Source organism: Ascaphus truei, chromosome 6, assembly GCF_040206685.1.
Source record: "Ascaphus truei isolate aAscTru1 chromosome 6, aAscTru1.hap1, whole genome shotgun sequence".
Classification (NCBI taxonomy): domain Eukaryota; kingdom Metazoa; phylum Chordata; class Amphibia; order Anura; family Ascaphidae; genus Ascaphus; species Ascaphus truei.
In genome coordinates, this window is record NC_134488.1 from 102,168,667 (window position 1) to 102,190,175 (window position 21,509).

Here is a 21,509-nt window from a genome sequence, read left to right on the forward strand (position 1 = left end):
TTGTATATCACTTGATGTTACTTATATGTATCCGAGGGGACAGATGAGCGCTATATGCAGCGTTTGTATTACAGCATATGGAGGAAGTGATCAGGAAATTCAGGGGATGGTCTGGGTCTTCCCTCCACCCCCTAAACTCCCTTCCTAACCAGGACAAATACCATTTTATGTCTTATAAATATATATTTATGAGCCACAGTTGCACTTCTTTATGTTATCTAAATGCTGAGGGTATGAACTGCTGTATCAATACCTCAAAATTGTACAGACTCCACAGTTGTGCTTCAAAGCTTAGCAATATTTACAGAAGTGGAGCTGGCTTTGCTTTTTGAAGCGGCTTTATGTGTAGGCTTAACGACTAGAGAGGCAACATTGGAATCATTACTTTATACACTTGATCCACTCTTCTTTTTCTTCTGGTGTCGGTGCTGAAATTCGGTAGACGTTATGATTGCCTTCCACAACTCTGCCATCGGCCTCAGTTTTGCAGGCTTTGATCAGCTGCCCCTTGTTATTTGGAATATAGAGCTCAAAGCAGTTCTGTGGCAGAGAAGAAAAGAATGTGAAAAAAAAAAACCGAGCATAACCGCCATTTAAAGAGTAATCTGAAGAAGTGGTCCCTAGAATTCTATAGCAATTGTTGTGTCAAGGAGCTACAAATCTATCCTGGTAAGGAGCCACAATATCAATAGAAACGCCAAAACTTGCTTTACCCCATATTTACATGTCAAACAGTGATGCAACTATAGAACTGATTTGGAGTAATAACATGAATAGAACACACCTAAGTGTGTCTTTTTGCTTCATATGCATTTTGAACATGGCTATTTCCTTACAGCCTTACGCAGGTTCTATAACATGGGTTAAGAAAATGCCGAATCAGAAAAAATAAAGTCTGCACTGTTATCATTTTTGCCCTGTTGAATGCTGTTTGAAGTGGAAGCAATTTACAGCATAGTGGGAAGCCACTGCAAATAGTCTCACATAGTCAGACAGTTGAATTTCTAAGGTGCCTCTGAAAGGGTAGGTGCTTGTCAATCAAGTGTTTTATTCACCCTCAGAGAACCAATAAAGTTAAGAGGTGAGGAGTGACACTGGCTGTACAATCACTTGCTGAGCACACAGTGACAGATAAAAAGGAGCAACCAGGGGAAATCTATCCCCTCCCAAGATTGCAAATGGAGACATCAAAACTAGGTCATGTTTGCAGAATGAGCGATTTGAACTATCCGGACAGACTAGAGCAATGAGATTAGCATTACAACGAAAGGAAACAGGTTTTTGGGGGTGCCAAGAGACAATTGTGTAACCCAAGTTATTGAGGAACCAACCAGGGGCATTACTGGATTTGGTCATATCAAACAGTGTAGAAGTAATAACAAATATTTAAGTCCGGGAACATTTGGGAAACAGTGATCACAACATGGTCTCATTTGTAATAAATGATCAAAAATCATATTATATGGGTTCAACAAAACTTTACATTTTAGAAAGGCAGATACTAAACTGATAAATACTCTACAAGGAATACATTTGGATTACGTTTTTTTCAGAGAAAATGTGGAAGCTAAATGGGCAGTCTTTAAAAAAATTTGTTAGAACACAGTGTATACCATGGGTAATAAATATATAAAAGAAGTCTAAAGCAATGTGGCCAATTAAACAAGATGGAGGAAAGAGGCAGGCTTTTAGAGTCTTAAAGTCAGAAGGGACAAAAGGAATGTTAAAATAATAAAATGTAACAAAAGTTGCAAAATAGCAATCTAATTAACAAATTGAAAATGAAAAAAAAAAAAAAGGATTGCAATAGAAAGTAAGATCAACCCTAAAGTTATTAAAGTACCTTAAAAAGATTACTAAATGGATAGGACCCCTTCAGTGTCAGATGGGCAGAGAAATTATTGGAGAAGGAAAAAGCAAAGGGGTATTAATCAAATTCTTTGCCTCTGTATTTACCAGGGAGGTATCAATTGCAAAAATAGTGTCACAGGAGGAAGCCACAACCTCCATCAATGAACAATTGCTTAACTGAGGAAGTGCATGGGCTTCTCGGTAAAATTAACGTAAATAAAAGCACCAGGCCCCGATGGCATGCACCCAAGAGTTCTTAAGGAGTTAAGTTCAGGAATAGACAAATCAATACAAATAATATTCAAAGATTCCATTTCCACAGGCTCATTACTACAAGATTGGAGTCAAGCAGACGTGGTTCCTATATTCAAAAATGGGAGCTAGATCACAACCGGGGAATTACAGACCTGTAAGCCTGACATCAATTGTGGGGCAACTACTTCAAGGTTTAGTACTGGATAATATACAGCAATATCTAATGGATAACAAAGTTATTAGTAAGTCAGCATGGATTTATGAAGGATAGATTGTGCCAAACGAACCTGTTTCTTTGAGGTAGTAAGTAAGAATTTTGACCATGGTAATGCAGTTTATGTCTACTTAGATTTTGCAAAGGATTGATACGGTGCCACACAAAAGGTTAGTGTACAAATATTTGCACCTCGATTGAAAACTGGCTGAAGGATAGACAGCTGTCATAAATGGAACCTTTTCAGGTAAAGTTGTAAGTGGAGTACCTCAAGGATCGATACAGGGGCCCCTGCTTTTTAACTTGTTTATTAATGACCGAGGTTGGCATAGAGAGCAAGTCTCCATCTTTGCTGATATCACTAAATTGTGTAGGGTAGTAAAAATCAGAGAGGCGTGTAAGAGGGGCTTTGATAACTATATACAAATATATTCAGGGATAATTGAAGGAGCTTTCAAAAGAACTATTCATTCCAAGGGCAATACAAACAACATATGTTCATCCTTTGTTGCTGGTGAAATGTCCTTTCCACCAATATTAAAGGAAAGGGTTCTTTACAGTAAGGGCAGTTAAAATGTAGAATTAATTACACACAGATTGTGATGGCAGATACAATACATTTGTTTAAATAAATAAATAAGTTTGGACATCTTTTTAGAAAGGGGAGGTATACAGGGATATATACCCAATAAGTAAAACATGGAAAGGATGTTTATCCAGAGAGAAATCTGATTGCCATTACTGGAGTTAGGAAGGACTTTAACTTTCCCCTTATGAGACATCATTGGATGATGTGTCACTAATATTTTCTGTTTGCCTTCCTCTGGATCAAAATACCAAAAATACAAATATAGGATAAGTATCTGTGGTCTAAATTTAGCATAGGTTGAACACGATAAACGTATTTCTTTATTCCCCCCACAAAGGAGCGATCAAGTGATTTCAATGTGCCATAGGGACTGTGACCACTCAACCGGTTAACCAAGATATAGTTAACATTTTTATAAGGGAACAAAAATAAAAAATGTCAAGATATGAAATAAAGTAAAAGATCCAAGTCTTGAAAGTGCTCATTAATGTCAGAGCTTCTTAAATAGTCAGACTAAAAGGGAAACAAAAAGAGATAGAGGATGGCTAGATTAGAGCAAGTATAAATAAGTGCATTTTATAAATGAATTAGGCAGAGGAATAAAGGCAAAAATCAGTTCCAGAGAAAATAGCAGTGTTAATCATGACCAGGAAGACTGAGTTTAATTTAGTAATTCTCACTGGTTTCCTGGGGTCCTCAACTTCCCGAATACTAAGATTCTCCAATGGGATGATCCCTCGCGGCTCTTTATCCTATTAAAGAAAGAGTTGAAAGTACAAGAAACAGATTGGAACCCAGGGAAACACCTGGGAGGGTTTCAATACGACCAGGTATGGAGTTATATACAGAGTACTCACCGTAGTATATTCAAAATAATACAAACAGTTGTCTGTCAGAATGAACCAGCGCCTCTTCCATGTTTTCACCCGCCCACCTACAAAATAATAAAGTTTAAAGAAAAATGTTTTTATAGGATTTACACAAACAAAAGGGGGCAAGATCACACAGGTCTTTTCCCGCTAGATTTTGGGTAAAATTGGCTAGTCACTAGTTAATTGATTACATCCTCTAGGACAAGTAGCAGTACCCCAACTTCCCACACAGAAAAACACACTGCACAGGCATCAATTCAGTATTTCATCTACTCTCAGGCTTAGAGAAAGCGATTTTGCAACAATAGCAATCGGTGCTAAATTAGTCAAAGATATTACAAGCAAGATATGGAATTTACAACTGCCATTTGTAATGACGACCCTTAAGGGAAGATTCACCACGTTTCATTATGGGTTATCATACCACGATCCCACGTTAGCCATTATTCAAGTTCATGGCAGTTAAAGCATGACCACGGTGCTAAGACCAATTTCGGGACTTAGTGAATCTCGGCAGTAGTTGAAGGGGCCTGCAATGCACAGGAAAGCACTGGCAGCAAAGGGGTTAAAAACAAAGACTATTTTCTGAATGTGTAATGAAGATGTAAAAGCAAAATAAAATAATGAAAAACAAGAGTTTGCAGCCCTGCTGCTTTAAGGCAGGTTTTACTAGATTGATTTTGGTGTTCTACAAATGTAACTATGGTGAGGCCTGAGTGAAACTCTAAACTCTACCTACCTCCTGGGGAGTTATTGTGAGCAGACGGAAGAGCAAATTTCATCAGCGGCGTAGCACATAGGGTAGGGAAAGCAGATATGGGGGAAGTGGGGAAAAAGGTAAAGGAAGAAGAAAAAAAAAGGTACGCATGACAGGGTAAGGAGGGCGAGCAAGGAGGAGGAGAAAGAGAAAAGGAAAAATAAGTTACATAAACGTAAGGTGGAAAACTAGCTTCATTCACATCCTCTAGGCACAATACACTGTGCGTTTTAGCCCATTAATTAGATTTACAGGGAGATCTTGCAAAGCGAAATTTGTTAGGAGTCAAATACAGAGGGAAAAATAAGTTACACACATCGTCTGTTTAAAAGGGTCTTCTCCAGATATCAGATTTGGCCACGACTTAAAAAATGTAAACACAATCCGCAGTTTTGTGACGTTATTAAACAAGAGTTGACTAAACCGTGACTAATTTTAAATAAGCTGAAATAAAATCTGCAATGCTGTAGATCTGTAAAGGTAGGGCCTTCAACTGGCATGGAGAGAGCAAGGGAGGGCATTTGGGGACTTTGCCCCATAGTCCTGGTGCCAATTTTACTACTAATGAAGTACATACAACTTGATGTCAGAAATGTGAAGTGGTTCAGTATTATAAAAAAATATTAATTGGTTTCAATGCACAGATGTGATTTGCTCATAGGATACATACAGATAGCAGGTATAAGACAGACCATCACCAACTAGTTTGATACATCTGCACCATGGTCAGATTAATAAAACTCAGAAAGTGTTTAAATTACTTAGGGTGGTCTTCACTCCTAAAGTTATATTATTTCTTACACTAAACGTATAATCCACTACTGCACCCAGCATGGGTAACGTCCAGAGAATATGAAAAATGGGGAGTTAATCTCTATCTATCAAGTCCTTAATACAATCTACTTACATCTATCAAGTTGGTTCTTCCGCACCAGAAGCTGACATATTTTGGGTATGTTACACAGCCAAAAGAACTACATAAATTAAGTGCAGCAGTTTATGTATGTATTACAAATTACTCTACATTAAATTACAGGGATTGGAGAACCTACAAGTTTATACCAAAACTTGTAATGCACCTACCCAGATGATTTGTGGACAATGTGGCCCCAACTACAGAAGGTCTTTAAAGCACAGTATCTAAAGCCTCTATACAACCAACTTCCATTATGGGTTGTAAGGGTGAGTTAGTGTGTTTTGTCTGTTTCAAACAAAGTTGCTCAAGAGGGATGTGGCAGGATGGCGAGACGGGAGTACAAGAGACACAGAAGAACAGAAGGTTTAAAGATGAGGCTTGTAATGGATGTGGCAGAGTGAAAGTTCTCACCCAGTTTAAGGAGCCAGCCTTCTCTATCTGGATTAAAGAAGGTGTGTGTTAGGTCATTCCCATCGTCCTCTGGGATCTTAAATGGCTCGTTCCTTATGCTGTCATACAAGTTCTGTAATAGAGAAGGACAATATAAAAACTTTAACAATAGGATTTGGAAGAGGCACATTTATTTAATCCACATGAAAGGTAGCTAAGCAACTAGTTTCTACAAACACGCAATCTTTACAGATTATACATCTCAACGTAAATATCTAATACACACAATTTTATGTTTAACAAGAGTGCTGCTAATGAGACCACTAATCTGTACAAGCACATATATATGCACATATATATTTAAGTTGGGGACTATAACAAGACCAAGGACAGGATGTTCAATTAATAGATCAGAGTCCAAATGTCCCAGTCAAACAAACATTCTTTGGTGAGATAAACAGAGGCTTCTCCAACTGTTGGAACATTTAAGTCATCGTTGTTCCTCAACCAAATTAAATAACTGTTTGCTTCCAGAGGGGCCTGGCAGGTACTTCTGGCAGCAAAAGTCTTATAGATGAAGCTAGCTAAAATGCAGAAGTTTCTTAAATGCACTGTCTGCGTGGCGATTAAAGGCCATCTATGGATGAAGTGCTGAGCTTACTAAAGAAAGCATGAGCCACCACACACATTCTGCTTCAACATGCAGTCAGACCTGTGGCCCCTCACTCAGTGTTTCCTCACCCGAAGCAGCTCCTCAGGCAGGTCTCCTCCATCATTAATGCCTCTATTCATCGAGATGAACCTCTCAAAACCAGGCTTGTCCCGAACATTGGGATTATGCAGGCTGGTGTTCAGCATGATGACCGCAAAGGACAGAACATAACATGTGTCTGTATCGGAACAAAGAAGAATGAAGCCTATGCTACCGGAAGAGGGGACTTAAATCCAGAATGTGTTTCCCCAGGGTATTTTTTCCAGTGCTCCCAGAGCCATAGTCATTTCCTCTAGTCATAACTTTTTTGGCATCCAAAAACACGTTTCAAAATTTTAAAGGGGATATGTACTTTTAAAAAAAAATTTTTTTACACTGAACGTCAAAAGAATTGAGTAACATACGTCACAACATTATCCTTGGAGAACTGGAGATGTAGGTTAAGAGCAAACAAATGTAGATGAACATGTTTTAATAAGGGTTGATATATGCAATATATGCACAGAACAGCCTAAATGGAGCTGGAGCAACACAGTATAAAAAGAACAGAACAAACATAACCAACATTTTGAAACAGTAATTTAAAAAACGATACAGTAAAAGCTAAGGTTTTACATAGTTATCTAAACAGCGATAACACTGGCAAACTGATCCCTACATGCTTATATTTAGTCATATTTCTACTATATCTGTCACTCATTTCTCATAGGATTTGCAGAATTGCACTTATTTTTCAAATCAATCGGCACCTGCCTTTTTAATTACAAGATCTGTCTGTACCTGTGGACTGAAACACGCCTGGGTTACACATGCAGTATCTTTGTGCAAATGCCTCCATCATGCGGTCAATCTTCTGAGCCTCTCCCGGCAAGCGGAAACTCCACAGGAACTGTCTGGATATGTGCAAGAGAAAAAAATAAATAAATACACAGTTAAAGAGAAACCAAAGAAACTTAGCTTCTGACGTAATGTATGAGGATTCCATGTTACAGGCCAATAGAGAAGTGGTGTGTAGTCTGTTACTTTGCATTTTAACTGCAAGCCATTTAGAGAAGTATGATAAACGTCCAAATTAAAAATCGCTATACCATAAAAGAAAAAAAGAAGTCAGCAATACCCAGCTTTGTGACACACACACAAAATGTAGAAACGTAAAAAAAAGTAATAAGAGTAGGTCAAAATTAAAAGCGCAGGAAAAAGCTACTAAGCTGAGCAACAGTGGTACTGTAAAAAACAATGTAAGCAAAAGAAGCTACTTGCAATTCAGCATAAACATTGACATATCAGAAAGGTTATGCCAAACACAGTCATGAAATGTATGTACTAATCCCACACGAAAAGAAAAAAAAATCCAGATAATTTAGTTCTTTTACTTCCCTGGTGCACAACATATTGTACCTAAAGAAAATTGCAGTAAGCTCTACAGAGGAGTCAAATCATATCCCTGGTAATCTGGTGCCAGCTGGAGACACCATTTAAAAAAAAAAAAAAAAAAAAATTTACGTTTGTAATTCGGCAGCTACAATGTATTCTTGTATTACCAAGGTAAAATTACTTATTGTTATACTTATTGGGGAGGTACGCTAAACCTGCTATAGAAATCAAAGGATGCTCGGTATATGAAAACTCATTAAAAATGGCATTAAGAGTTGAATAATTTTTTTTTTTTTTAAGACGTAGCGAGTATCTAATACTACAGAACTGATAAATATAATTTAAAAAATTTTTTTAAATAAAATAAAAAACACACCACATGTAGGTTTATTGCTTGGATTGCTCCTTTAAACCACAAGCATGTTGGTGGTGAAACTGAAAAGAAAGCGGATTTACATTTTGTATGGTTCCTCTAATATACTTATACCATTTGTATAAATGCATTATTAAAAGAATGTCATTTGTCCTTAAGGTTTAAAAAAATATATATATATAAGAACGACCGATGGTGCAAGGCTAAAGAAATAGCTATAAATATCTTAGAGTAGAACACTTAGCTTTTTATGTTAAACTATTCATCTGCAGCATATGGTTAATTTGAACACTAAATACAGGACACCTCTAAAGATATGAAGCTGGGTAGCATGAATAGTGTAGAGTTTCCCATAAATACAAAGCACAGCGTGACTAACTTGCTCAGCAGCTTCCTGAATGTGTCTTGCTCGCCTCTCGGTGGCAATAATGACCACTTCCTCCTTTACATCTGCCTTCCTGTTTCTTTACTCATAACCAGGACAAAAGAACCACTCTGCGGTTGCATATAGCAACCGCTTTACTTCTTTTGTTAAACCCATATATAGATTGTGAGGGGGGAGGGGGGGCAGAACTGACCTGAGAGCCTGCACCAAGTTCAGGTCGGTAAACTCATGGAGGTCCACAAAAGCATGAAGGACCGCAATGTTAAAGTCTTCCCTATAACACAAAGACAAAAAAGCAGCTTGGTTAAAGTGGTTTATAGATCAGATGCAATCGTCTTTCAGACATCACCAAACCCTGAACTAAATGTTTATGCAAAACAGGACCAATTCCTCACCTCTCTCCTAGATAGTCCCCAATTGCAGTCTTGTTCAGCCCTTCCCCCTTGTAGAGAAAACGTGCTATTTCTTCGGCAGTGTTGCGGAGTAACTCATTCTCCTGCAGGTAGAGGATTCCCTGCAGACACAAAAAAAATGTGGTTAGTTTCTTTGAAAATGTAGGTCTGGAAACCGAACGGCAAAAATCAGAATATCCAGTGTAACTAAACATACAATATACACGACTTGTTTGGGCCTCATACTTAACATACCAGAGGATGCAGCATGAATATTAAATGTTGCTGTAATTATAACCGAGTTCAAAAGCAGTTTATAGAAAATCACAATGGAATATTCAAAAATATTTTATTTTTGTAGAATATACCAATCTTGCCCAAGCAGAAAACGACTGGAATTTCACCAGTAAATGAAGGAGATTGAAAACGAAAACCATGCACTAAAGTGACTCCATGACAAGACCACTTAGATCGAATCTGTTCCTGGGTTGTCTGAAACAGCCACGAGTAAGGATATATAGATCTTAAAAATACCTTTTTAGGATCCATGTTGAATTTCTTTCGCCCCATTCCTACTTTCCGATTTCTCTGCAAGGTTTTGCTACAAGAAAAAAAAAAATGAAATGTACTAAGCCTAAAACATTGAGATCTAACACCTCTGACCACAGCCTTTTACGCATGGATTGACTAACTTTCAGTAAAGCAACCGCTTGTTATTTATAGGAACTGAAACAAGATTGTCCCTTTCTAAATTAAGCACCCAGAAAATGTCATTAAAGATTGGCATTAAAAAAAATTCTGTGTGCAATAGAGAAATGTTAGTATGGAAGAAGGTACCCAACAGGTTTAAATGAAAACTAGGACACATTTGTTCAAAACACATTTCACAGTTCTGTGTATTTCACAAAAAACACCACTTCTATTTTTTTTTTAGGCCTTATTAAAAATTACTGCAAGGCATAAGTCATCTAAAACAAAATTAGAACAAAGTCATTCAGTTACAAATACTAAATAAAGAAAAAGCAAACCCAGTAGTGGGCACTCAGCCACCCGACAAAGATGATTATAGTTAAAAGAAAATAAACTTTTAATAGATATATTTAAGATAATGGGGTTAAATAAAATGACGACTGACTATGTGTACCCTTAGTAGAGTACTAAAATGGGTGCTAGGGTAACTTGAAAAATTGTCTAAATGTAAAGGGTTATAGGACCAGTGTTAACTTACAGGGGTCAAACCAAGAATAGTGTAGTCAAGGTAAAGATGACCTTGTAGGGTTTGTGATCAAGGGGTTACTGCAAAATGTTAATATGCAACAAAAAGGTATTTGGAGCCAATCTTACTGCCTATTAGTGCACGGAAGCGCAAGATTTTTCATTGGGGCGGTATTTGCAGAGGCCCTGGGCTCATTCCCAAGGCATTTAAATGCAATGCCTGGGGATCGCGGAGGTCTTTGTAATGTCTCCTACCTTGTCTTCCACGACACATCGCCATGGCAACGCGGCGTCAAAAGACATCACGTTGCCATGGCAACTTCACGACCCCCCCCCCCCCCGCGGCATCATTTGACGCTGAAGACAAGAAAGGAGGGGGCGTGAGCTGGTAAGGCGAGAAGGCAGGAGTGCGCCGGGGGACGAGTTTGCGCACACCTGTATTAGTTGACCAAAGTAGGAGACTAATATTCCTATCTGCTTTAGACCGATAAGTACCTTCAGTAGATTAGCCAACCATATATAATTTATACCTGTTGCATTGCAGAGTATATTGGTCAGGCAGTAGATGGCTGCTGCCAAGAAAGGATCAGTGCCCTTTTAATATACACATGCCTAAATGAGCTGGTAAAGCTGATCTAAATGATTAGATGGTAGCAGATATACAAATTCCAAGCAAATAATCTGCTAAGAAAGATCATATGGTTTACACTACGTCAGTCAGCTGGTGTAGTGCGCACAACTGGGTTTGATTTTTCTTTATTTAGTATCTACTCATATCTAGCCTAGAGGTGCACCTCACCCACTCTACTATTTAAGTTTAGCGAGGGTTACTGCTACTGTATATTTCAGTTACCAATTCTCAAGCAGCAGGAATGGCGGTTAGTGTTTGTTACAGCTAGAAATGGGTCTCTCGTTTCAGATCAGATCAAGCAGAGAGACTTTTTGCAGATTTGAAAGTTCGTGCATAAGAATATCCAAATATTTCAATGTTCATTTAATAAAAAGATGACAGTACTAAAAAGCCTCATAACAATGAAAGTGATTCCGAGTCTCACCTGCCCTCGTTGGCTTCCAGGCCTTCCACCTCATTCATAGCCTCACTCAGCTCATCCCGCAGTCTCTGGATCTCCACCAGCAGCTCCGTTTTCCGACGGCGGATGTTCTCCAACTCAATACGCTCCTCGGGGGTCAGGTCAGCGGGGACTGAAAAGGGAGCAAGAAGCAAAATATTCATGATCCCTTATTCTAGACAGCATATTGGAGGCCCAATTAATGCAATATGACTACGTTGTGCAAATGATAGATTACCTCTCCCACATGGGACTGCACTCTTGCTTCACAGTCCCATCCAGCAATGAAAGGGTTAGACACTCATCCAATTCTCTTATAATACTTGGAGCCACAAATAAAACGCATCTATTGTAACTGTTACTGCAGAATTTCTGTTACTCTGAAGTGGACCAGGGAAATTGCCTGCCTATAAAAATACTGAATATTTGAAGTCCTTATTTCTTTGAGGAAGAGGAATAGAGGTTAGCTATGAGTTTGCTAAAGAAAATGCTTTCAAGCTCAGCCTTGATCACCAACTGCAGCCCTTCTTCCTTTGTTACATGTACATTCCCAGTTGTCTCTTAAACACAGAATGAATTGTTCTCTTGATTTGTTCAGAGAAGGGTTATTGAGAGGAGAATTAAATTGCGCTATTAAATATATTCCCAAGAGATAAAATCACATACAAAATGTTAGAGATGTTACATAGTTGAGCTTTCATTGTGTAGTTCATCTTGTTGTAAGGAAACTGCCTATTCTGAAATCATCAAAAATACTCAAGGACAGGGGAGTTATACTACCAAAATAAAATTAAATGTTACTGAACCACAATAAACCACTTCAGGATAAATAACAGCTGCACGCAACCTAGATCTCCATAGTAATCGAACCAAAATAACACCTACAATTACGGTCCATGACATCAAATTATACTGGATGCACTGGTGTAATATAACTGTTACCACTTCAACGCCCGAAACAGATTCATGTTTACTACGTCCACACATACTGGTACAAACTGCTTTTTTAATCACTCTTGGATTCATAGTAAATGAGTCTGAAATTTGACAAGACTCCCCATTGGGAATTGCCCAGCACGAGCCAGTCATGTTTTAGTTGCGGTGACACTGAAACAGAAGCACAAACAGCGGTAGGCAAAAAACAGTCAAAGGTCGCAAGCTACCGATTTAAAAAAAAAAAAAAAAGTCAAACCTGCTATCGATTTCACTCCTCGTCTCATCCAGCACAAGACAAATATTGTTACCCAAACCTTAATTGTAAAAAAGATACACAACGACGTTTGGGGTTGTAATTACACAGAAAATGCAAAGTTTCTATATTTTCAAGGTTTCACACGTGTCCTCTGAATAGAGATACCGCATCTAGACTTAGGGAGAAGGGCTACGCCTCTTCCTTGTGCCATAAACTAGTGTAGTACAGTATATGTTCATGAGAAAGTCGTCATTATGCTGGGGCATGAGACACCAATGGGATTAGCCAATAGAGAGACATCTGCTCTGGCACAAGGGTAGCCAAATCCAGTCTTCAAGAGCTACCAACAAGGTCAGGTTTTCAGGATATCCCAGCTTCAGCACAGGTGGCTCAATCTTCAACCTCTGCTGAAGCTGGGATATCCTCAAAACCTGACTTGTTGGTAGCTCTTGAGGACTGGAGTTGGCCAACTCTGCTCTAGCAATTGCGCCATTAGAGATAGAACAGAATATTAATACTGGCTGTGCGTGCTGTAACTGACGCTCAACCTGAAAACAGCCAAACAAAAGGGCGATTTACAGAGAGTAAATATCTTGGCTGCTCACATTTGATTCAAATGCCTATCCATACAGTTGCCATGCTCAGCGCATGATCTGCAACAGTCATGTGTGCATAAACCTGTATTTACCATGCAGAACTTCAACGGCAATAATAATAAAAAAATTTAAAAAAAGTGTGGTGGTTCTCACTGGACACGGGTCTAAAAAGCAAGTTTAGTGCTGGCAGCAACTGAAATGAACAGAGAGCAGCTTTATGTAAATGGTTAACACTATGCGATTTAATGGCCCATGTTAAACATTATACTGTATACCCCTTCCACATGTGCTGCTATTGCTAGGGTACATCTACAGTCCAACTTTACTATATAGTGCCTAGGTCCAATTACCTGAAGGCCTAAGCAGCAATACTACGGCTTTACATCTTTTTTTTTTTCTTTTTAAATTATTTTTATATGTAAAGCATGTGTCAATGTATAATTCTACATTATTATCCAACTAAACTAGCAATCGTTTGGTGCTCTTGCAAATACGTAAAAATTCTTATTCTGTGCCTAACATAATGGGCGCCTTTCAGTTTCAAAATCAATCCTTCAGCCAGTGTAACTCAGCAGCTACAATGTATCCCTTCATTACTAAAGGAAAAATTATCTATTGTTACAGCTTAAACTGCTGGGATTTTTTTTTTATTATTTATGTTTTAAGATTTTACATGTTTTGCTGCTTTAAATCAGTTCTTCCAATCCCCCCCCCCCCCCTAAAAAAAATGTGCATGGAATATATTCCCCTTTGAAAAGTGCTCGTTCGTAATGGGATACAATATTTCTACAGTGGCGCCTAGCTGGGGACCCGTTATCCCTTTGACATTTGCCAAGTAACAAAGAATGCATAAGGGACTCATTGTTATAAAACAAGAATACTTGACCACTAAATCAAAATGCAAATCAGCTCCAGCTTAGGATACTTTGAATACCACCCTAATAAAACGGCTTCTACAAAGACATCTTTATTATATTGTAAACAGATTTGGCTGCCTGAAACGCTAAAGCCTTGTGACCCGATTCGGAGTTATGCTGGAAAACGCTGGCAAAGGCTTGGTGAACCGGTGACCGGATGCATTGTTAATTTACTTGCTAAAAAGGCGCTAGCAAGTTCCCGTAACTCAGCTACGTTGTTGCATAAAAGAAACTGGCATGCTTGGTATGTTAGTAATCAACGCATTTAACAGCACAAGCAATCACCCCCCCCCCCCTTCCCCCTTGGGTGTGCCAGGGGCAAAGAGCAAATGCTTTGCACACTAAACAGAAGGCTACAGAAGAACACTAAATGATGGCAAAGTGAAAGCATTGCTTTGCTGGCCCCACGGGCCTTGCAGGTATTCAGCCATATGACACCTGTTCTACTGTTTTAAAGGCAGAGGACCTAACTGCTGAAAGCACAATAACAGGTCACTGAACATATTATACACAGCTTTTATTATTATTAGGTCAAACCCAAAGAAATCAGGTCACACTGATCCCAAAGTGACCACATCTACGCGAGTATTTAAAAAAAAAAAAAAAAAAAAAGAGGGGGGAGGGGGGGATTTCTAGAATGTATCCCCCAAAATACAGAAAATCATTGCATGTCGAAATAAATGTCACCAAGTTTCAGATTACCACATTTTAAATTATTTCTTTTCAAAGATTATAGGCATAATTTCTCCCCAGATTTCGCCTTTAAAAAAATATGTCACTGCTACAGATGTATTTTGGTTAGGAGGGTCTGCGGGAATGTAGGTCTCTGGCAAGGAGTTGCACTATTTGCCTGGGAAGGATGTAGACAGGAAGTGGCTGACAAAGTACAATGCCTCCTGAAAGTCTATAAAGTATCACAAGAGAAAGCAAGGACTGGTCATCTCAGCAGCCCTAACATGGAGAGTGGAATAAGGAATGCAAAATGGATGTCTAGGTTTATTAAATCCATTATGACCAACTTTTAGGAAAAGTATACTGCAAGGACAATACTGTACATATTCAGCAAGTGAAAGCATGTGTGCAGTTACGAATAAGAAACCTTAAAACCACAGCAGCCTCCATGTTTTCTATTCTGTTTAAGCTTTCTGTGAAACAGCACTGGGTTTAACGTTGGGTTAAACAAAAGAATATGTGCCCCTTATTCCAATAGACATATGAAGGCTATTAGGATCAATCAGAAATCCTATAGATTCACAGAAGCCAAATAACCCCTTTGTAAGGGGAGCTAATAAAAGCAATTAGAAGTAGGGGACAGTGGAATCCCAAATACTTATTTTATGTATCGAGGACTAAACTACATTGTAAAAACATTTTGGCATAAATCTGAAAAATCCAGCAGTCCATGCTGATCACTATTTTGGTTTGCTTCTATTTTTTACTTCCTTCAACAGGTCTCTTTTTGCCCTATGCATTAGTGGTTTTAGCTATAAAATCTGATGATCTGTTCAAGAGATATGAGTTTCAAATATTAAGCAGAGGTGAAAATTGAGCTCGCCCCAAAAGCGCACTGCCATCTAAAAAGGTTACCATGGTAATCTTATTCTAAAGTAAAAGCACTAAACCACTGCTCTTAACATTACTAAGATAGTATCTAGCAGAGGATATTGGTTAAAGAGGATTTCAATAACTTCTCATACACTTTTGTGCAAGATATTAAAAAAAAAAAAAAAAGGAAGCAAACGTTACACCAGCTTCTGTTTAAAGACCAGTAAAGTTTTATTCTTCAATCATTACAAATCTAAAATGGGACATTTTTCCCATGGACAGTACTGAAAACGTATTATCAGACTACAACATTTTATCCCAGTCAGGGGCCGGTTAGAAAGAAATTAAAAATATGGACAGGCTTCCAGAATCAGCAGCAATTTATCTAAACAAACAGGCTTCTATGTAATTTTATACCTTGCTTGACCCAAGCACATAACAGGGTAATAATTGAGTAGTTAAATAATTAAGGCTCTGTTTGCCTAGGGATTTATGTTGCACAATTTGTATTATGTAAAGCACTTAGCGAGGCATTATTCACCTCAAAATACCATGTCATAACCGTTTCATGACCAAGGAAGGCAATAACAAATATAACACTTAAGCCTTTAAACCCCATTCCATTTATAATTCAGAAACGCAGGAGAGTGTATGGTCTTTAACACGATCAATAAGCGGAGCAATAAACCCGCTCTATAATAAACCTTTACTCCCTGAATCCAAGATTCAAACCAGCAATCTCATGGTCACATCTTTGTTTTATTTTTATTTATTTTAGGGGAGGGGTTTGAAAGAAATATTCTTCTCAAACTGCCCGACACTGACTGTGTTTTTATCAAATCCAGCAAGACACAGTAACAACCAATGAAAGACTTCTATCAAACAGAACTGTTTTCTCTGTGGGAGCTGGGAGGACGAGATAGCTTTAGGCCTCGGGCATGGTCAGCGCTTTAGGTGCAGACCAGTGCTGAAGCGCGCTGCTGCTCGGCAGTGAGCCCCTGCAGCCGCAATGAGAGCGGCTTTAGCAGGGGCTCGCGCACGCTTCCGCACGCTTGCGGAAGTGTGTCTTAAATGTTACGTTTCTGAGCTCGCCCAATGAGGACGAACCAGCTCCGTGACGTCACAGCCCCCCCTCCTCCCCCCGACACGTCCCCGGACGTGCACCAGCTTTCCCTCAGCCTCCGCACGGCTGAAGTCTGTATGGACCCAGCCTTAGGCTGCGCTTATAGTGCTGGTGACAGCGACAGGACGGCAAAACAAGTGCATTGCCGCCGTCGCGTGCGCTTTTAGTAAGCGCAATGCAGCAACAGCTTGGACGCGATCACTGGAAGTCGTCTCAATTTGATTTCTCCAGCGACCGTAGCCTGACGTCGCCGGCAAAATAAGTGTAGCCTTAGGGGTACAATATGAAGTGGTTTCACTGTACAGTACTGCTGTAAGTTGCAGCTTGTTCGATTCTTGTAAATGAGGTAGCATCTTTAAATGTGGGGTTTTTTTGGGCAGGCACCCAAACATTTGTCTTAAAAAAATATTTGAGAAATCCAGAGTATTGCAGCCCTTCAAACATTTATTCAATAAGCAGAAGTAGCCTATGCTACATTATTCAGCAGTTACACATAAAGACACCTATTTTCACAGACCTCTCGGCATGTTCTGACCACATCTTCATTTTCTGACACAGCTCCCGGTATTCCAATAAATCGTAAATCGCTTGTCTTATTATGAATCACAACAGATTATGTTGTAATCTCCTCTGCTTTGTACAGCCCAAGGGGTGGAATGTATCAAAGTTCTGTTCTCATTATGTTTTTGCATAAACAGACATGTTTTATTCAAACACATGCAATATTTTTAATACAGACATACACCGGACATGTAAAATAACACTTAACCTTCCGATCTCAAAAGGTTAACAGGGAAATATAACCCTTTAGAATGGGGACATTTTAAAGGCGACAGCATTTCAAAACACTTTATACAGATCACCTTTTCATTGCTGGGAAACTAAAAATCACAAACCCTGCTGTGAAACATTCGAAGAATGTTCTATTTTGGAGCAAACTGTAAAATATTTGTTCAACCTGTTTTAAACGAGTGGAAATCATGGGTTTCAATCAATCAATCTCACTTTCAACCACAGCCATGGATGAAATATTCTTTCCTCGGGTGGATAAGAGAACAACGTATGTGTAAGTGCACACAGTATATCCTGTAATATTTGTTGGGAAGTTTAAGTTAGGTTTTTGGAACAAAATTTGCAACGGTTTTTCAATAGAAACGGCTTTTTATTTAAAAAGGGCGTTTAGTGCTTTAGTATAATTTCACTATATTGTAATTCCAATAAATATTATCTTGAAGGCCCGCACTATTAGATCTCAGAATTCTGTAAAAAAATAAATAATATATGATATACACACACACACACACACACACACACGGTTTGCAGCCAAATACTTAAATTAAAAGTTAATGGGTTATTTTGACTGTAGATTGTTTTGTATGTTGCTAAAATTTGATGGCTCCAGATAGCAAACATGTTAAACCAGTGTTTTTGTTTTTACCAAGTCCATGCACATGGGAATGAGTTGCAGTAAGGTCTCTCTCACCGCCTCCTGTATGGTTACCTTAAACCAGTGGTAGGTAACATGATATACGTCAAAATGGGCCACATTACCCACATCTATATATGATGCACAGGGAATAATGCCCCACCCCTCTCCCGGGAACTAGTGATTCGCACAGCAGAGAAGCAGTACAGTACTTATCAGTGCACTGTTATTAGGCCGCTGAGTGAGGAGAAACTACAATCCATGCCAGTTTGCCCATCTCTGTTCCCGCTGTATGGAGAAAGCGAGAGTGGGCTGCTTGGTTGGGGGCCGCCTGTTGCCCACTAATGCCTTAAAAACACATTCTACTCCCATGGTAAATACAACTAAACATCCACCTGCACACCATCACACAACCTGCAGTGCACATATACATTAAGGCACGTCAACATTGGGGTCACCCAAGTTCCATGAAAGGGAATCCCTGCCATTAAGGGAGTGGCAATTTAGTACTGTATTACGCTTCACTGACAATACATTTAAGGTACAAAGACCCCCACATACCCCCAGCTCACAAGCAGGGCCCTTGTAATGATCTGTATGTAGCCCTCTGTATCTGTATGTAACCATGTCATATACATAACCCTGTATCCCACTGTAGAATATGTTGGGGCTTTACAAATAAACAATACTGCACATACAGCCTTCTCCCTCTTATGGTCCAACTCCCCTGTATCAGCTATACGACATAATTCCCCACTACACAACTGCTCGACCTCCAGGACACTACTGAATAAAAATGCAACCCGACATCCCCAACCCCCCTCCATATGCAACACATGGAATGATCTGTCTGCATACTGGTTTCCTCTGAACATTACGCTCCCCCACCCCCCTAAAATGGAGCATCCTGCTGTCCCTACAGTGACGTATGAATCCCTGTCACAGCCCCTTCACTGGCACAGAGGCCTGTAACGCATTGCGTTTTAATACGTTGCAGCCCGCTTAGTTGAAGGGTACATTTGTATGTACGTGATACGGTCCGTCCCCCCATTCAGCTGATAGTGGACACGCCACCGCAGACTCACCGTAGATCGTATCCTCCATGTTCATGGAGGTGGGGGGAGACGGTCTGGGAGTTCGTTTCCTGAGGCTGTAACGGCAGCGTCCCCTGTTAAACCTCTCCCCGGACAGGCCGGCTCACGGCTCCGCTCGGCCTCCTTTCCGCCGTGCCCCCAACCGGCTAACGTTCATCAGACAGCCCACCCCGATGCCACAAGCAGCCTCCTCCCAGCTCCGCCCACTGCCTCCATCGCAGCCAACCCACTGCCGTCACCCTCTCCAACGGACGGCCTCTTCCACCAATCAGCGTCCGACTGTGTGGGTGGGGGGGGGGGGGTCTTTGCTTTTCAGCCTCTTTGTCTCTAGGATGTCCGTTTATCGGTGATTGGCAGCGGCAGTTGGCCAATCGCAGCTTAACATTTCTCTGCGGGAGGCGAGAACACGACCTTATAATGAATGGGTTTGGAGCCAATAGGGAGGTGGAGGTTTGGGGGTTTGGGAGCCAATAAGACTCTGGCAGAGGCGGGACTCTGCCCTGATAGTGAAAGGAAATGCTGATGGAATGTATCATAACCACAGGAATACAGCACACTACTGCCTGCTGTTATGCAATGGGGTGTGTGATGGAAATAGACATTATGTCTTGTAACATAAGATTGTATTATCAAAAGTTTCTTGAAACAAAGCTGACCTCAATAAGCCATTATTATCATTTATTCACACAGACCCTCCAACATTTTGCACAATACAGAGGTGCCACTGTAGTTTCTCTGTTGGTGCAGGATGGAACTATTTACAAGCAACTTCAATGGAGGACCCCTAACCTATGCAGCTTAGCACACACAACAACTTGTATATGTAACTAGCTGAGAGACCCGGCGTTGCCCGGGATGTAAATGCGTAATAGGTAGTATTATTTATAAATCGTGGAACAATAGGTGAGTATTTGTTGTAAAGGTTGGATAATAATGTTGAAAAGAAAGATGGAATAAAATGTAATACGATGTTGTTTAAAAATGGTTTATTGTAAACACACCACAGTACAATGTATATTTTGGTGACATTACAGATGTAAAAATGTGAGGCGTGTGTCCTGCCTAGGGTGTGAGGCGGCAGGTGGCGCGTGGGTTGTGAGTGCTGTCTGTGAGTGGGGGTCCTGCTAGGGTGTGAGGCGGTGGGTCAGTGATGTCGGTGCGTAGGGGCGGGAGGCAGCAGGTGTGTGTGGCGGCAGGTATGTGTCGAGTGTGGCGGGTGTCTGTTGAGTGAATGCAGCGGCTGTGAGGCGGCGGGTGAAAGGCAGAGGCGGGCGGAGTAAGGGTGGGTGAAAGGCAGAGGCGGGTGGGCGCGAAAGAAGAGGCGGGAAGGCGCGAAAGAAGAGGCGGGAAGGCAGGGATGGGAAGGCGGGCAGGAAGGCGAAGGGTGGTGGGAAAGGGGTGGAGGAGGGGGGAGGGTGGGAGGGGGAGCGGGAGGGGGGTGGGGGGGAGGGGAAGGGGGGTGGGTGGGGGGGAGGGATGGGGGGTGGGGGGAGGGATGGGGGGTGGGGTGGGGGGGAGGGAAAGGGGAGCGGAGGGGGGAGGAAAGGGGAGCGGAGGGGGGGAGGAAAGGGGAGCGGAGGGGGGGAGGAAAGGGGAGCGGAGGGGGGAGGAAAGGGGAGCGGAGGGGGGAGGAAAGGGGAGCGGAGGGGGGGGGGAAAGGGGAGCGGAGGGGGGGGGGAAAAGGGGAGCGGGGGGGGGGGGAAAAGGGGAGCGGGGGGGGGGGAAAGGGGAGCGGGGGGGGGGAAAGGGGAGCGGAGGGGGGGGAAAAAGGGGAGCGGAGGGGGGGGGAAAAGGGGAGCGGAGGGGGGGGGGGAAAGGGGAGCGGGGGGGGGGGGAAAAGGGGAGCGGGGGGGGGGGAAAGGGGAGCGGGGGGGGGAAAGGGGAGCGGAGGGGGGGGGAAAAAGGGGAGCGGAGGGGGGGGAAAAAGGGGAGCGGAGGGGGGGGGAAAAGGGAGCGGAGGGGGGGGAAAGGGGAGCGGAGGGGGGGGAAAGGGGAGCGGAGGGGGGGGGGGAAAGGGGAGCGGAGGGGGGGGGGAAAGGGGAGCGGAGGGGGGGGGAAAGGGGAGCGGAGGGGGGGGGGGAAAGGGGAGCGGAGGGGGGGGGGAAAGGGGAGCGGAGGGCGGGGGGGAAAGGGGAGCGGAGGGCGGGGGAAAAATGGGAGCGGAGGGCGGGGGAAAAATGGGAGCGGAGGGCGGGGGAAAAATGGGAGCGGAGGGCGGGGGGAAAAGGGGAGCGGAGGGCGGGGGGAAAAG

At 41.5% G+C, this 21,509-nt stretch overlaps 1 protein-coding gene across 2 annotated transcripts in view; it reads right to left on the reverse strand.

The window, feature by feature from the left end:
- CYTH2 (cytohesin 2) overlaps positions 1-19,548 on the reverse strand; it is a 28,730-nt gene extending 9,182 nt beyond the window's left edge. Inside the window, exons 1-11 of one of the 2 annotated variants that reach the window (XM_075605388.1) lie at positions 19,250-19,544; positions 11,351-11,498; positions 9,615-9,681; positions 9,084-9,202; positions 8,882-8,962; positions 7,337-7,449; positions 6,586-6,734; positions 5,866-5,977; positions 3,767-3,843; positions 3,590-3,661; positions 386-540 (exon numbers count right to left, since the gene is read on the reverse strand). In XM_075605388.1, coding sequence (XP_075461503.1) covers positions 386-540; positions 3,590-3,661; positions 3,767-3,843; positions 5,866-5,977; positions 6,586-6,734; positions 7,337-7,449; positions 8,882-8,962; positions 9,084-9,202; positions 9,615-9,681; positions 11,351-11,498; positions 19,250-19,274 — 1,118 coding nt within the window. In that variant the 5' untranslated portion in view covers positions 19,275-19,544. Of the gene's footprint in view, positions 1-385; positions 541-3,589; positions 3,662-3,766; positions 3,846-5,864; positions 5,978-6,585; positions 6,735-7,336; positions 7,450-8,881; positions 8,963-9,083; positions 9,203-9,614; positions 9,682-11,350; positions 11,499-19,249 lie in introns of both variants that reach the window. The other variant, XM_075605390.1, reaches the window with a different exon arrangement.
- Between the last annotated feature and the right edge of the window lie 1,961 nt (positions 19,549-21,509).